At 41.0% G+C, this 17,836-nt stretch overlaps 1 protein-coding gene across 2 annotated transcripts in view; it reads right to left on the reverse strand.

Annotated features, from left to right (window-relative positions):
• LOC125892989 (CUB and sushi domain-containing protein 3-like) overlaps positions 1 to 17,836 on the reverse strand; it is a 264,617-nt gene that overhangs the window by 77,783 nt on the left and 168,998 nt on the right. For both annotated transcript variants that reach the window (XM_049583381.1, XM_049583380.1), the window contains exons 38-44: positions 13,157 to 13,275; positions 11,387 to 11,456; positions 8,936 to 9,052; positions 8,419 to 8,628; positions 7,242 to 7,430; positions 6,081 to 6,258; positions 231 to 376 (exon numbers count right to left, since the gene is read on the reverse strand). In XM_049583381.1, the coding sequence (XP_049439338.1) occupies positions 231 to 376; positions 6,081 to 6,258; positions 7,242 to 7,430; positions 8,419 to 8,628; positions 8,936 to 9,052; positions 11,387 to 11,456; positions 13,157 to 13,275 (1,029 nt within the window). The remainder of the gene's footprint in view (positions 1 to 230; positions 377 to 6,080; positions 6,259 to 7,241; positions 7,431 to 8,418; positions 8,629 to 8,935; positions 9,053 to 11,386; positions 11,457 to 13,156; positions 13,276 to 17,836) is intronic.

Raw genomic sequence — 17,836 nt, forward strand, 5'->3', positions numbered from 1 at the left:
AAGCAATACCATGTAGCAAAATGAGAAAGGCCAAATAATGATTCATAAAAGGGGGAAAATTAAAGGCGTTCCAATACAGAAACACAGGGACAATATCCCTCTGATTTTAGTCATCTTCATTACTACAGCAGGGTCCCAGTAATGTGGAGACGTGAGCATCAAATGAATAGGGGTCATTACAGCAGTGCGGAACAAGGTCTTTACTTAGCTGGTATCAAAGGGGAGGTTACCGTAATAATTGAGCACAAAGAAGCCGCTGGTGCTGAAGTCGCTGTGGAATTTGATGAGGATCTGATTGGCGGTGGTGGACACCCCTTCCTGTACAGAGTTGCCGCTGAACTGACCGATTTGAGGCGAGGCCTGGTCAGGTCCATCCCTGATACAGAGAGGTGGAGGCAGTGGAGGTTGTGAACGGGGGGAGGAAAAAGGGAGAGATTGAAAGAGTGAAGGGAGGAGGTTGACAGAGAGCGGGGGAGAGGGGGAGAGAGCAAATGATTTATGAATAAACAGCAGTAATAACTTGCAGGGATCAAAGAGCAGGTCTAGTTGTCCCCGAGCAGTCTTGTGGACCCAGCAGTCATTCTGACGACCCGAGAAAAAGTTTCACATTAATCAACGGTGTCAAAGTAGAAGTTGAGTATAAGTTAACAGATGAGGCAGTAAAGTACTGAAACTTTTGCCTCCTGCAGCCATGTTACATACTGATGCGGAATAAAGTTTTTTTGGGGGGAGAAAAAAAAAAAATCAATGATTCAGAATTCTGGAAAAATGTGCAAAATCCACAACATCTTTTGTGACCTCTTTTTGCCTTGCAAAATATTCCTTTACGTTTAGTTGAGACTGTTAATATTCTGTACGTCTATTGTATGTATATAATAAGGTTGTGTAATTATCATGAGGTTTAAGCCCCTGTGACCCTGCAGAATAAAAGTGTTTAGAAAATGTATGGAAGGTTATCACAAAATCCTAAAGCCCTTGACTGAAAAACAGGCTGCATAAGGAACTGTAGCCCTGGGAATGAAAATTTAATTGAATCGTAATGGCCCTTTTGATTTTTTCACTCTTTGGGTTGTTATCTGTGAAGGGTGGATATTTCCATGGGAGTGTATACCCATATCTACATTACTGCAGCTACAGTACACAGCAGCTCATCTCCAGTTCAATGACACATCTAAAAAAAAAAAACCATCAAACCTGATTTACACTAAGTGTCATCAGCATGTGGCAAAGTTGTGACAATAACATGTTTCGAGTGATGGAAACTATAGTCTACCAACTCCTTAAGGCATCTATAAATTACAAACAGATGGAAAGACAAGAGGATGGGGCAGCAACAGTCACTGAAAGAGTTACTGGCACGATGCCTGTAGTGGATGAGATTCACCCTGAAATGCTGAAGGCCCTGAATGTTGTCAGCCTGTCGCATCTGACGCATCTTTTGGACAGCATCCACTGTTGGCAGTTGGGGCTGCGGCCCCAAGTGAAAGAGTTTAACTATCTATGGGCCTTGTTCCTGAATGAGGGTACAACGTAGTGTGAAACTGACAAGTGGCATAGTACTGAAATGTCATGTTGAAAATGGAGCTAAGCCTGAAGGTGAAGTTCCCAATTTACTCAAACAAAGAGCTGAAATGAGCTGCCTGTGCAGGTTGGGGTCATAAAGGGAGAAGCTGGATATTTGGGAGGAGCTCCAAGTAGACCTGCTGCTCAACTGCTCCTCCTGAACAGAGCCAGCTGAGGTATTTCAGACATCTAATGAGGATGCCTCTGGGACACCTCCCTGTGGAGCTCCATCAGGCACATCCGACTGGGAGGGGACCCGGGGGCAGAGCCAGAATGTGCTTATATATTCCAGCTGGCCTGAGTGGACCTCAGGATCTCCCAGGTGAAGTTGGAGAGAGGTGTCTGATATTGGATGGACAGATAAATGTAGGTTTGGCAAAAATATATTGTAAAATGACTGAGATTTGATGAATGATCTTGATTGGGGATAGGGATAAAATTTCTATAACAATGATAAGCTTTTAGCCAATACGGATAGACCTAACAGTCTTCACAAAGTAGAAATAAAAGCGACAACAGCCAGTCAGTCTGCTGTTGAACAAGCACAGCACAGGCTTGCAGAAATGTGAAGTCCTTGGCCCCTGAGTAACTTGCTGCCTCCTCTTAATCCACACCTGGTTTGTTTTACACAGCCACAGAGCTAGGGGAAATTGTTGACAAAAGAGGTAACACAACATCAATTATATCAAAGTTTGGATCTCAAAAGCTACAGAAGCACAGATTATGACGATCTGCAAAATATTATTGTGATAACATTTTCTGCTGTATAGGACAGCCCTAACCTCTAGATATTTTCTAAAATGTTTCTAATAATGTGGTTAAACTTAATATTATATTTATTTCTTTTAGGTGATTGAGAGCAAAGATACAATTCAATTAGAAGGACCGATTTATGGCAATTTTAGATTTGTAGGATTCTTGCATTACTGTGATGATATTCCTTGATTTGTCAGGTATGTAATTTGCCAGATTTACCAAAAACATGCATTCCCACCTGATCATTATGCTGCACATATAAACTATTTCTAAACTGATTTTTTTAATTTTTTAGATAATTTATTATATTGTGACGTGTATCTCTACTGCAATGTCAAACAACATTTACCTTTAACATTTCTTCACATCCTTTACCCAAAGCTGTGGCTGTGAGGTGATAATAGAACTTGCCATTTGCAGTGAAGCCATTTATGAGGCATTAGCTTCTGACAGCACAGAGCACAAAAGCACCTCTGCTAATGAGAGCAGGAGAGAACTTTCGAAGCCTTGTAAAAATATTGCCATGATCTGTATTCTGAAAAACAGCCAAAATAAGTTGGAAAACAATATTTGGGTGGAGCATGTGGGGACAAACCACATGCTGCTTTTCTCTGAGGATAAAAAGAAAGATTCATGTGAGGAGACAGTACTTTTCTAATATATATATATATATTTATATATATAAATGCCATTTCCGTACAAGAGAAAAGTATTTCATTACTGGCACTCTCGGGTAGCTCCAGGCCTATTCACGTGAATGATGTACACTAAATGCTTTTTGTATGTGTGTGTACTTTTAATATCTTACATATTAAAAAAGTCTTATTGCAGTTTCATTTCAGAGTGATCAGCAAAATGGGAGACGGCAGTCAGGCAAGGAAATGAAATGTTACCATCAGGGAACAGATTGTTTATGTGCTATTTCATTTGAAAACAGTAGTGCCAGTAGCTCCCTCCTTCCATACTGTGAATGGTAGTCCCAGATGCTGGAAGGCATTTCCCTCCTCTATCACCCATGAGGACAGCTCCATGGCTGCCTGAGGCTTACCATACTACAGAGGGGCTACAGAAAGGTAGAAAGAGAAGCAGAGACAGAGAGGGAGACACAGCTGCTGGACTGATAAGAGGTGGGTAGTGTAAGGTAGTTTACTGCTGTACAATTATCTGACAAAGTTAAAAGTTTCTGCATACTAAAAAACATCTACAGCAACTCTGAGCCGATGTTTTCATGCTTTTGCGCGTTTCTGCCTTTTTACGCAACACTCACTGGGGAAGAGGGACACAGAGTGCCTCAGACTTCTCTTCAGTTTCTCTTATTTCATCACATACTAGAATCTATTTTGTTTCAGCAAGGGGCTGTAAAGAAAAAAAAGTTGTCAGGGAAAGAAAAATGAATCCACAGATGTCCCGACAAAGGTCAACATATTTGGATGGCTGTTGGCTCATCTAATATGGGTGTCACATCAGAAGCTGTGAACAAAACTTGTCCAACTAGCCTATGGGCTTCACGTTTTGTCAACTGTAAAGTCCATTGTATGCAGCTTTTGAGTTTGCTTTTGCAATGGGTACGGGAAATACCCGGCCCAGTACGGAATATTATTCTGAAAATCTTATATACTCTTTGGTTCATCCTTGAGAAAAAAAAGAAAAAAAAAAACTTCAGTTGTCAAACCTTTTGGGAGCTACTGTATAAGTAATGCAAGGTATATATGGTATTAACTTGGTGGAAACTTTAACACGGATATATTTCGTGGCTCACTACTTAGTATTGTTTGTTAAATCTGTGCCATTGGTTTACAACTTAAAGGGAGAGTTCAGCCCCAAACAGAAAATACATATTTTTCCTCTTACCTATAATGCTATTTATCAATCTTGATTGTTTTGGTGTGAGTTGCCCTGCATTGAAGATATACATAGATTGTGAATCAATTCCGCCTGCGTTGGTGCAAATGAAAGCGACAACAGGTGCAATGGAGAGGCAAAACCAAGACAACCCCTAAAAAGAGAATGGTTTTACATGTGGTGTCCACAGACAGATGCTCTCTCCTTATCCTTCCTGACTGATTCTTTTCTAGTTTTGTGTTCTGCTAGTGTCTTTGTCACTACTTGTAGCATGAGGCGGTATCTGCAGCTCAATCAGGTTGCACTGGTTGTCCAGCTCCTCCAGGATGGCACATCTATATGTGCAGTCACGGTCGGTTTGCTGTGTCTCCCAGCACAGTCTCAAGAGCATGAAGGAGATACCAGGAGACTGGCCATTGCACGAGAAGAGCTAGACAGTAGTAGGGCATCAACCCAGCAGCAAGACCAGTATGTGCTCCTTTGTGCGAGGAGGAACAGGAGGAGCACCGCCAGAGCCCTACCAAATGACCTCCAGCAGGCTACTGGTGTGCATGTTTCTGACCAACTGTCAGAAACAGACCGCATGACAGGGACATGAGGGACAGACGTCCTCTACTGGGACCTGTGCTCACAGCGCAGCTTGATTGGAATTCGCCAGAGAACACCAGAATCGGCAGGTTTGCCATTGGCTCCCCGTTCTCTTAACAGATGAGAGCAGGTTCACACTGAGCAAATGTGACAGGCGTGAAAGAGTCTGGAGACAACGTGATGACCGTTATGCTGCCTGGAACATCATCCAGCATGACCGGTCTGGCTGTGGGTCAGTGAGCGTCTTGGGAGGCATATCCTTGGAGGGTCACTCAGACCTCCATGTCACAGCAAACGGTACCCTGGCTGCTGTACTGACTGACTGCCCGGATGAAATCCTCAAAGCGATTGTCAGATCTTACACTGGTGCATTGAGCCCTGGGTTCCTCCCGGTGCAGGACAGTGCCCGCCCTCATGTGCCCAGAGTGCGTAGTTAGTTCCAGGATGATGAAAGCATTGATGCCATTGACTGGCCCTCTTGTGCCCCTGACCTAAACCCAACTGAGCAGCTATGGGACGTTATGTATTGGTGTATCCGACGCCATCAAATACCACCACAGACTGTCCAGGAGCTCACTGATGCCTTGATCCAGCTCTAGGAGCAGACACCATCCGCAGATTAATCAGGAGCATGCCCACACATTGTCAGGTGCACATAAAGGCACATGGGGGCCATACATAGGCCTACTACACAGTCACATTATGAGTTGCAGTATAAAATTCACGCAAGTTGGATCAACCTGCGATTTTAATTTTTTACTTTGATTTTCAGTGTGATTCTAAATCCAGCCCTCAGTGGGTTGATAATTTTGGTTTCCAGTGACCATTGTTACATCATTTTGTTCTAAATAAATTATACAGTGTACATCAGTAAAGGTTTTCAACTTGAATAATTTGTACACTACGATCCGATGTGTGATTTAAGTGTTCTCTTCTCACAACAAGGTGGGTTGATTTTCTTGATTAACCCGGTCATGATTTCTGTTGAGTTTCTCAAATGTACTTTTTTTTAAAGCCCTATAAGCAGAGTGCCATATAGTCTTATTATATTTGAGATAAGGCAGACATCTCTATGACCGATATCTCTAACATCTGGGAGCTCACACCAAAACAATCTAGATTGATAAATAGCCCTACAAGTAAGAGGAAATATGTTTTTTCGATTGTGGGGTAAATCGTCCCTTTAAATTAACATCACTATTAATTGAGAAAGACTGCCTCCCAATAACTGTCAATAAAACTCTGCATGCAGAAAACAGTGTGTGTTTGATATGTGCCATTGACTGATGATTGATGAATAATGTCATACTGAGAGAGAAATGAGAACTTACCACACAGTGATGTAGTCGTAGATTGGCTCTGTATTAATAACAGAGAAATTGATGTAGATGCCATACCCAGGAGGCACTCTGACAGTCCACATGCAGTCCTGGAAGTGTGGGTACTCAGCTGGGTGTCCAGGAGAATAAATTGTGCCATTCATGGATGTTACATTCCCACCACACAGAGCTGTAGGGAGGGGAGAAAAATCAGAGAGGCTGGATAAAAATAGAAAGCCAGTATTTGATTTACCTCAGGTCGTAAAGCTTGCTTTTATGACGGTATCGCCACTAACAGTTGATAAAACAAACTATAACTGCATGTTTGGTTTATCACTAAGATACTCAGGGTGGGAGGGGGGGTTGCACCTGTTAGATACAACTGCAGGGGATGGTTACTGGTTGCCGTGAACTTGATGACACTAAGTAGTTCAGACACTAAAACTCTCCCGTCATACTTCTTCAGAGGGAATGTGTTAAAAATTGACTTTGAACTGGGAGTCAAAGCCAAGGCAGTGCCCTCAGGATCCAAAAACAGAACCGTAAAGTCGACAGGGACAATACGCTGTCTGTGGAGAAAAACAAAACTATTTACCACTCTTTGAGACAAATACCAAACTTCGTTGTGGACTTGAAACATATGTAAATGCTTCACTTAACTGATGGGAGGAAAGCCATAATTTATCATACCTGAGCAACATCAGAGGAGTCTCCTTGAAATTTACAACAGAGACAGGTGTAATCAGCTTTGTAATAAAGACTTGCAAATGTTCCATATATCATTATAATGTGCTGTGTCAGTTTATAGTTCAGTAAAGTGGTGCTACATTGGTGGTAAAAGTGAGTCTGCTGCTTTAATGTGCTGGAATAAAGGACAAGACTACAAGCAGTCTCAAGAACCTTCATTCTTCTATTCAAAATAACTTCAAAGACCTTATTTTTAGTGGGTAATGGCGATGAAAAAGCATCTCAGTCTTTAGTCGGCTTCTCAGAGACTAAAATGCACGACTTTCTCAAGGATTTTTTTGCACACATTTATTTAAATATTTCCCCACCAAGTTTGGGAAAACTGAAAGAAAAATATTAAATAAAAGGCATCTCAGGGCTGATAGGTACAATGTGCTGATACTGGAAAAACACCTGTTGCATTCATAAGAGGCAGCAGACAGTTACCTTCACAGCGAGGTATAGGGTGATTCCAGTTTCTGCTGATTCCGTGCAGACATGTAAGAGATGGCTCTCCAAGCAGAGTGTAACCAGGAAGGCACTCAAAGGAAATGGTCATCCCCACACTATAATCCTGACCAATCACGATGCCGTTACGAAACGGTCGTGGATCAGGACACCTCTGTAGCTCATATGCTGGGGAAAAAAAACAAACCCACACACAGTATAAGTGGTTTATAAAACAGGGACTCCAGGAAGCAAATAATACACTTTCAACAAAATACTATATAATAGAGGTCAACCAACTTATCCGTTAGGAGCTGAAGAGGGAAGGGTTGAGTTAAATCAAGCGAAAAGGAGCTGATCAGTGGGTACAGCTCCAGAGAAAGCAGGTCCCTTCTGCTGTGTGACTGTATCTGAGTGTATAGTTCATTTTAAGATGTATTTATATTACTTTTTTGCAATAGCAGGTCCAGTGCGTTAGCGCTTGAGTCTAGTTTTGTTTTTAATGTTTTATGAATCACTGAGAAAGTATTTTGAGCATTTTGAAAATACAACATTATTCAGCTCTGATTAATCAGCTCTCAGCTTTTTCCTGTTCCAAACTATTGTTATTATAACGGCCTTTAAAAATCCATTGGTCGACCTCTTATGTATATATATATGTAATATCTATGATGACCTCCAAGAATAAAAGCCTGGCTAGTGAGCTTTCAAAAGCAGCAAATCTTTCATCACTATGGTGGTTGAAGGTACGAATGGAAGTCTGGTCTTTTTCATTTTCATGAAAAGGTATGATTTTGAAAATACAAGGTTTTGTCCAGAATACATCAAAATTCAAAGTATTGTTATATTATTCTTTCCCACATCTGCTTTAGCACATACAATACCCTGCTGACATAGGCAACACTATTGCTATTCAAGGATATGTGCAATTGAATGTCTCAGCGGAGGTCAGCATTGATTTATTTTTCTTTATTCTTTAACCTTCTGTAATCTTACAACCTCAGTCAAAGCGTCTGCCTTGCAGAACTGATCTTTGTCCATGGTCTATATCCAACCTCACCAATGGTCTTTTAAGTGTTCTATTAGCAAACTCTTCAATCTCTTTCCACTTTTTCAGCTGCTGCTATGATAACACCCCATTTTAACTTTACCATTCAGACCAATCTTGCCTCCTCACCCTGGTAGACAATGTGGAAGCCAGGCTTGTTCTGGGAGTAGTCACTGTGGAAGAAGAGAGTGGTCTCGTGGGTGGTGCTAAAGAGAGAGTTGGGCACCACGGGGCCACTGAACCGATCAATCACAGTTCCTGTCTCCAGGTTCCCGGTGCGCACCTCCAGATAGTCATGAACAGGCTCTGTGGAGAAGTTCAGAAACTGCAGATGGATCCCTAAAAAGCAGAAAGAAAGGGCTGACATAAGAGACAAACTCAAGAATATATGAGTAAAGCAAAAGTGAGTGAATGTGTATGTTCTTTTAAAGTACTGTAGCAGTAGGGGGTTACTTCAAATTTAATGTTAAAAGCATTCATAAAACTAGCAGGTTCTTTTTTAATACAATAAAAAGTGGAGAGGAGAGGAGTTAACTGAACGATGCAGAAGAAAGCGGCAGAGAAGACATTAGAGCTACCAGATCAAAAAAGAAAAAAAGAGAGTGGAGGAGAAGAAGAAAGGGAAGGCAGAGGGGGGATGACAGACCGAAGCCAATAGGGAGTTGAACTCTCCAGCTGCAGTCCAGGCTGCTCTGGTAATTCCCTGGGAAGCCTGGGCTGAGGATGACGCCGCTGAAGTCTGTCATAGAGCCTCCACACTGAGCTGAGGGAGACCAACCAAGGAGAAAGAACATGTCACTACTCCGCAGAACGGCTCAATGGGAAAACAAAGAAAAACAATGACTAGAGGGGGTGAGTATGGTGGGAGGGCAAAGAGCATTGTGTCTTTGTGTGTCTGTGGGTTTCAGTACATGCACAATTATTGTGAATGTGTACACAGTGCTGGTAATGTCTGTGTCTGCCACATGTGTGCCTATGAGCACATGTGTGTTATACACTCATGTGTTTGTAAGCAGACTGTAAAAGAGGGGGACTTGTGTGGGCGAGAAAGAAAATAAGTGCTGCGAGTGTGCTTTATGAGCTTAGGATTGATTGTGGTAGGAGGAGGGGAAGGGGGGCTGCTTATGTCTCTCATGTTTGTGCATGTTTGTGACTTGTGCATGTACATCTCTGCTTGACTGTGTGGATTATGCCCAATAACTGCATCCATGAAAAGATAACAGACTTAGGCACATTCCTTGTTTGGTGATGCTTTAAATTAAAATAAATGAGCGAGTCAATTAAAATAAATGAGGGAGTCAATTTTCAATACAGCACCACAGTTTTGCTCAGCAGTGGCGGTGATTACTTCACCCTCCCCCTGCAACACTCCACCTCTCTTCTTAGACTGTGTGTTAGAGAGCACATCAGCTGTCTGTGAAGGATATATTCACCCCCACTCTTGTGGCACTCACTAGGGGCAGGGTAAAAATAAATGGATTCTTAGATGCTTCACGATTCTGTCTTGAAAGATTACATCTCGAAAAGCCAACAATCTCAATAATTTAAAACCCAATTTTCGACAGTATGATCGCCTGTAACAATATATAAGAGCAAGCTGTACGTTCCTCGCGGCTGAACCAACTGTAAGGTGAAACATGAATGACATAAACATGTGCATCATATCTACCTTCTAAATTACTTGTAAAGTATTAATAAAAGATAATGGAAGTAAATCCATCTGCTTATTTTATTTAGGGGTAATTACACATTTGCCATGTTTTAAAAATAGCAAGTAGTCACACAATGAAATTAAATAGATCAGGTATTGAAATAAAAAATTTAGATGCATCAAGATGCATTTATAATTGTTTTATAATCACATCGTAGCCCGCTGCTTAAATGTGAGGTGCCTAAAAGATTTCCACCGCTAGCATATACATAGTTTTACACTACATGACCATCCAGGTAATGTCAATAGAGCCAACTGAGGCTCCAATGTAAACTTGTAGTTAAATAATTCCTCTTTTCCTCATCCCAACCCTTACAGGCCTATTTATGTGGCAAATGGTTGGAAACACAAGGGGTACTGCTGCCATTTCTTTGGAGACTATCAACCAAGGCCACAATGAGGCGAAAACTATCTCGGGATTTAATTGTGCTGCTGGTGGGGGAAACCTGCTTGACCCGCTTGTGTATGAAATGAAAGAGGAGATGAGAGGAGAGGCACTTATGAGGACGTTATACTGTTTGTGCTGGGGCATGCAACCACTTTGATGTGAGTTTATCAGCTACAGAGTGGATACAGATCCTGGGGTGTTGGGGTGAGCGTATGTACTGTAAACGAGCGAGGAGTTGAGCTAACGAGCGAACACACGCGTCCAAGAACAGGCCTGTCAACAGTAAAGCCGGGATTTATGTCTGCAGTGAACTGTGAAAACCACAGGGACGCAACATTTACATGAAGAGTGCAGTGAGTGCATGCTGGTGTGTGCAAGCGTCTGTGTGTTTATATACACCGTAAGGGTGTGTGCGTGCGCGTGAGTGTGTTTGTGTACATGTGTAATTGGGGGCAACAGAACAGTGAGGTGTCAAAAGACAAAGTGGTGCGCTTCATTAGTAATCTCTGGAATCTGTCACTGTGGCAATCAACTTTAGAGGAAGTGTCAGGGGAGAGCAGAGACTCTCATCAAGGCTATCAGAAATCAAACAACACACTGAGATGGTGCAAAGCCTTATTGATTTTGAACTGAAGGGGAAAGCAGAAAATTCATAATCCCCACCCCTCAAGCCCTCCACGCCCACCCATCATCTCCTCCCCTGATCTTACAATGAAATTGTTGCTTTTCCTAATACAATAACAAGTCCTCTGTGAGGCCATTGATCTATTGTGTGGCTGTGTATGAGTAAAGTGTTGCTATGGGAGGAACAAAAAAAATAAATAAATAAAAAAAATAAACCAGGAAAAAGTCAACGAGAAAGGTGAATGGCAAAAGACAGAAGAAAGAGATTGAATCTGTGTTTGATGCAACAAATATGGTTTTGTCGTCTGTAGTAATATCAACCCATTGAAATCCTGTACGGTGGCAATGTCAGACTGTATAAAATAAGACATTACCTAAACACAGAGGTACGGGGTAATTCCACCTTCTGACGGGGCCAGGCATGCAGGTAATATATGCATTACCCTGTTTGGGAAAACAAACAAAAACAATATATTCACCACCTTCAAAATACAGTGCAATAAAAAAGGAACACCAAGAGATCAACAAACAGACAGGTGCTTGCAGCAGATTTTTTTTTTTTTTTATCTCTTTCCCATGGATCTTTGGAATTGGTTAACAGTCAGATTTTTGGATTTCTCAAAATCCTCTTCTCAAGGTCTTGTGTGTGAATATTTGATGGTATCAAGAGTAGGAAAGGGACCTCTTGCTGCTAGTTGGGCAGCAAGAGTACCACCTGGGGGCTGACTACAGAGAGATGTGTTAGACTGAGAAAACAAGAGAAGACAAACATCCTAGCTTCCAGACTTGTTTTCTGTTAAGATACAAAAATAATCATCCTGTGATGGATATTACAGGTTAATCCTCTGTAAAATATTCATAACATTGTTGTTGTTTTTATCCTTTCAAAATTAAGTGCAGTCCACAAGTTTTCTGCAACCAAGATGCTTGTAAAATGCCTTGATACAGGTACATTCACCAGCCAGCACGTACACCAAGGATTAGACGATATATGACTTTATTGTGGATCGCGACAAAAGAAAAAAAACTGAGAATAACTTGACCATGGTGAATTTCCATCATTGGGATGATTATGAATATTGTGTCCCAAAAGAGACTGCTGGGCAACCAACAATAAAAGAGACTGGCTGCATACACACCCACCTCAAAAAAGCAACAGCTCTTAATTAAGCATTGGCATGATGACACTTAAAATCGTTGAAAAGGCTGGCTTTAGGAGACCAGTTTTTTATTTCACAAAAAAGGATGTTCATTTAAAAAGTGTGTGTGCTATTTGTGTTGCAATAAAAAGGGAAAGTGATTCCATTATGTCTTAGTGCCATTTTGAGAGTTATTTATTGGGAAAATATCATGAACTGTAATTAGTTTGGCCAGGACAGAAAATGTTCATACTGTCCTATGCCTGCCGTACACTAAAGTCAAACCCGAAAACAGGCATTTACTAAAGCATAGGTGTGCCATTAACACACCTGAACTCAAAAAACTCGGCCATTCTTGTGTTTTTGTTTCTAAAATGGCCTCTGGTCTATTTCTGGTGTACAGACACTCAGCCTGAAGATGCGTGTAAGAAGTTCTGGTTGGTCCAGAGAGAATGTGAAAAGAAGTGAATGCCTAGGCCCGGGAAGAAAAATCAGTGTGGGATTAGCGAGGTGACTGTTAACACAATCCATCGCCTGTGGCGTTGGAGGGTTCTACGGCTCAAAACGCTACAACTACTGTATCTACTTGAGGAGGATTGGGAGAAGTTAAAGCTGCTTTGTAACATACACACACAAACACACTCACACAAGCAGAGAGGCACGCAAGCAAAAGTAGACACAATAAAGATGCAAGCTTAAATACATTGACAGTTACCTCACACTTGTACATTCACACATTTCTCTCCTGCATGTACTCTTCCACTCACTCACACACACACTCACACACACACACACACACACACACACACACACACACACACACACACACACACACACACACACACAAATGTCATAGAAAAAGTACTTAGTAACGCTGCCTTGACAGACTCATCCTTTGGGGTATTCCCTTGAAATTGTCACTCCAGGCAGGTAGATATGATTCACTTATCATAACCATAAGAGAGCTGGATATCTGCTTCACCAGCCCTGTATGCTCTAACCTACCTGTAACGAGAAGCCTTGATCGCACTGGAAGGATACCATGTCACCCACAGTGTAGCGGTCCCCTACTTTCTGGCCGTTACTGGGAGGCAGCGGCTCTGGGCAAGAATCCAAACCTATTGCTTAGGACAGAGTCACAACACACAAGTGTGGACAGCAATCATTCTTCTGCACATTATGGGTACAAACCAAACCTGCAACTGCTCAATCCACTTGGAACTGTTTCATTGTTGAACATCCACTGTTTAATTAATGGAAACATTTACATTTAATCACCCAATACCTATAGAGAAAAGGGAATTGTTTAATTAAAACCAAAGGTTTTAACATGTAATTACACAGTGACACATTTTAATGTGCTTGTAATTGCATAATAATTGAGTAAGTGTTTTTTTCTCCCTCTCTCCCCTCATCATAACATTTAGAAAGTGGGACAAGTCACAAAGCTATTCTACTGGTGGCTGTAATCGCAAAATCCTTCTGACTGTGATCTGAAGCAATCACTGTGAAATTACAAAGCAATCCCTGAAGTATTACTTGACAGAAGCATTGAGCTTCACTGGAACAAAGTGAATACAGTGCCACTTGCCAGGTACCGAGAGGCCTGATATTGTGTTTTAATGGCTTAAAAGCAATGTTGATCCCAGCTATGGGCTATATTAATGGAAGGAATTTGAGGTAAATTTAAGCTACAGTCACTTTTACAGACAGAAATTATAATTATATTTCAGTTTCATTTGTCCTAGAGGTGACTGAACAAATACATAAAAAGTTAAATCTGCAGGAAGAGAAGCACACATCTCATACTTTACTTCATTATTGATGCACCCATTAAATGCTATGAACAGTAGCATTGGAAGAAGTGCTTATTTTGTAAGTTTTCAACTGACACAAGTCATCTGTCAATAGGTTATTTAAATTCTGTGTTAAAATTGGCTGCTGTGCTGCTGCTGCTGCTGCAGTAATACATAAGAATTGACAGAAAGGGGACCTTTTGTAATAACTCTGAAAAGCACATATACATTCACACAGAAGTTTTCTCCTTGACGCATAATTAGTAAGCAGGCCGTAGGGTGAGAGGTAGTGGGAAGGAGGATATACAAACCCAGCAACAACAAAAAAAAAGGACCAATCTATCCCAACCTATGTGTAGGCACGGATACCGCAATCACACAGCACTCAAAAAAGAAAAAATACACAAAAATGTACAAACACTCACACACAAGCCCACTCAAAGAGTTAACAGGTCCAAGCAAGTAGGTGGGAGGATGAATGTAAACATGCCAGCAAAAATGGCCACGAAAGATTCAAAAACAATTTATAGGCAACTCTTCAGAGCTCTGGATTGCGAGAGTGGCGACTCCACTGAGCATCTAGTGAAAGTTAGAGAGGATGTTTGGGTGGGAGGAGACAATAACCCAAGAGGCGCAGAGCAGGAAGCAATATGACAGATATTCACAGATACATCTACTAAAGAAGAGCTACTGTACAAGGGGAGTGGGTGGATCCTTTGAAGTTTTGTCAGATGTGGGTTTAAATGAAAGTATTACTTTGACAACGTCCAATGACTCTGAAATAGAGATATGATGATGCAATTGATGAGAGCAGTGTCTGCTACTATAGTAAAAGGCTGCCATCAGGTAAGTTTGGCATCAAAGAATAATGCAGCTATAAATTAAACTATTTCATCATGTGTCCTTACTGTAGGCAACAATCAGCCTTCTCATTGTAGTGTTGTGTAAAACAGTTTCCTAAAGCGGTGCATTCTTACTTCAATAGAATGAAAATGACTGAATATTGGATTGGCGACATATTATAATACAGGATCCACTGATGACTACTTGCATTACAAATGGGAACAAAACAAAACGTGTAAATGTGTATCCATACATTAATTTAACAGATATAAACTTAGTCATACAAAACCTTCATGGATTGTCAGTAGGCCTTCAACAAAACCAGAGTTAAGTAAAACACTTTGTTGGTAAGCATATATCGAAGCCTGTATTTATCAGTCATATCAAACAGCCAGGCTCCAGTTTACACAGCCAGAGGCGGTGTGCCAGATCTTAACTGAGCACACAGACCTTTGTGCTCTGGTCAAGTTAAGAGTGGGTACCGACTAACAGACAGCACTGGTTCCCGTTGAGCTCCAGATGGGTTCCAATCAAACTGTTAGAATGCACATTTTGGCAAGGATTACTGTCACACTGCTGTGACAAGGTCGACACCCACTTTTTCTGAGTAGGCAACCACGTCTGGGGGGACTCCCGTCCTTATCAAACTAGATTTATGTTTTCAACAGGATGCCTTGGCCACTCTACTTAGCCAATACAATTTCAGTAGTGCATGTCACCAGTTAGTTGTCATAGTAAGCTCAGCTGAGAATTTCACCTGCTCCTGGTTTTAATTTAATATGAGCATTTACATATATGTATCCATTTCAATGATATATTGGACCTGTAAAGAAAACAGCAATTGTTGAGTATTCAAAAAAAGTAGAAGAGGCTGGTAGCACAAAAAAATATACTGAATTGAAAGCTACTTGGCGGATGCAGACACAACACATGCAGATCACACAATAGCAAAAGTTTACTGAATGGAAAAAAAGGTACAAGGTACAAAGCACAGTACTGTGGTTATACACTGTCAACAAAATGAGCAACTGGGAGTTCACATAAGGCAAGGATACTTGAGGTGGGTGGTGGCATGCGCAGTAGGGATGAGTGGAGTAGAGAGGGGAACTTTAGGTACATCAAATACACGTTTTTGCCTGAGTCATTTAACTCTATGCGTCATGCACAGTTTGAGGCTTGTACACAGACTGACTAGTCTATCTCACTGGCAATGAACACATCTATATCCATGGCCCTTATAAGTAAAATAAGCTATCATGCTTGCCTGTAACCCCTCCCCACGTGTTGCTACAGTGATCCAATCACTGTGAGCATTAATATTTGGCTACTACTTATGGGGGAAGAGGCTGAATAGTTTCCTCTGCCTTGTATTGATTATGATACTTTTGTAAGCTTTAGGAGTTGATCCTCGACCCCTAAGAAGTCAGAAAGGTTAGTGACTTGGTTGGATTTTAGTCAAAACCAGAGAAAAAGTTACTTTGACAACATACTTGTTTATTATTATTCTTTAGCACTTTTTGCCTTTTTATTTATTGGTTATCAGGATGTTGCAAGCACATACTTCCTGACAATTTCTATAAAAAACTTGACCTCTTTAGACAAATGTCAGGCTATAAATTGGACCTTCAGAAGAGTGAGCTGCTTCCTATAAATACCACAGCTTGGATGATGTCTTACTTACTTAGGGGTCAGTAACACACAATTACATATTGAACTCTTGGACCAGAATTGAACCACCCTCTTAAAATCAATCAGGGAAGATTTTCTAAGATGGTGCACTACTCTTGTCCCTGGCTGGCTGAATCAATGTCATTAAAATGAACATTTTACCATTTCTTTTTTTGTTTGTTTCAATGTGTGCTAACATTGATAATGAATTTTTTTTTTTTCTTTAACTCTGGAGAAATCTAATTCAGAATTTATCTAGAATAAAAAGCTTCCACGATTTCATAAAGCTTTTTGCAGAGACCTAAGTTAGCAGGGGGAATGGTGTTGTCCAACTTTGAATATTACTATTGGGCAGCTAACCTTCATAGCATGAAAGGAAAACTATGCTAGGTCAACAGAAACCATTCTGGTTAGACAATAACTCAACCTTTTGTAAAATCTCTTCACTACCTGCTCTCCTGACATGACCCATACTGGGGGAAATGTCTTCATATAAAAATAACCCGTCACTTGAAAATTCCCTCAGGCTCTGGATACAGTTCAGGAGAAATCTGGACTGGAATTAACGCCCCTCTCAGCACTGATAGATTAAAATCATTTTTTCCCTCCATCACTGCAGGACTCTGCTTTTAAAATATGGACAACACAAGGACATTAAATCTTTTGGGGAACTATATAGCAACGTTACATTTGCCTCATTCTTGTAGTTGAAACAAAATATTACCTTACTAACAACCAGCTTTACAGATACTTACAAGTCAGAAATTTTGCGCTAACTAATTTGACCCTGTTGCCTTATCCACCACATAAAACTTGGTTAGACAATCTTTTGGCTTTTAATCCACTGGGAAAGTGTGTGGTTACTTAGTTATACGAGATTATTTCTCATTTTGATTGCCCCTCCTCATCTATAATTAGAGGCCGATGGGAAGATGACCTAAATTTGAAACTGGATAAGGACGCAAAAGATTCAGTTCTGAACAGGGTCCACTCCTCATCTATTTGCACTCAACATGGGCTCATACAGTTTAAAGTTCTCTACCATCTTCACTACACTAAGGAGAAATTAGTCAACAGCTGTGCTGATGTGAATCCTATGTGTGCTAGGTGCAAAAAAATCAAATAGGATCTGTTGTCCACACTTTTTGGACCTGCCCTTGACTTTGCAAGTACTGGGAAGTGTGTCCAAAACTCCTTGGAGGTGTTTGAGACCCCTCTCCATCTGTCTCCGCTAATAGCAATATTTGGACTGGTTGGTGAAAAATCTAACCTTCCAAAATTTAAATTAAATGCTATTGCTTTTGCGTCTGTAATCGCTAGACAGCTCATTCTTCTTAAGTGGAAAGATGAGACACCTCCCAGCCATACTGATTGGATT

This window comes from Epinephelus fuscoguttatus, linkage group LG8 (assembly GCF_011397635.1).
Source record: "Epinephelus fuscoguttatus linkage group LG8, E.fuscoguttatus.final_Chr_v1".
Taxonomy (NCBI): Eukaryota; Metazoa; Chordata; class Actinopteri; order Perciformes; family Serranidae; genus Epinephelus; species Epinephelus fuscoguttatus.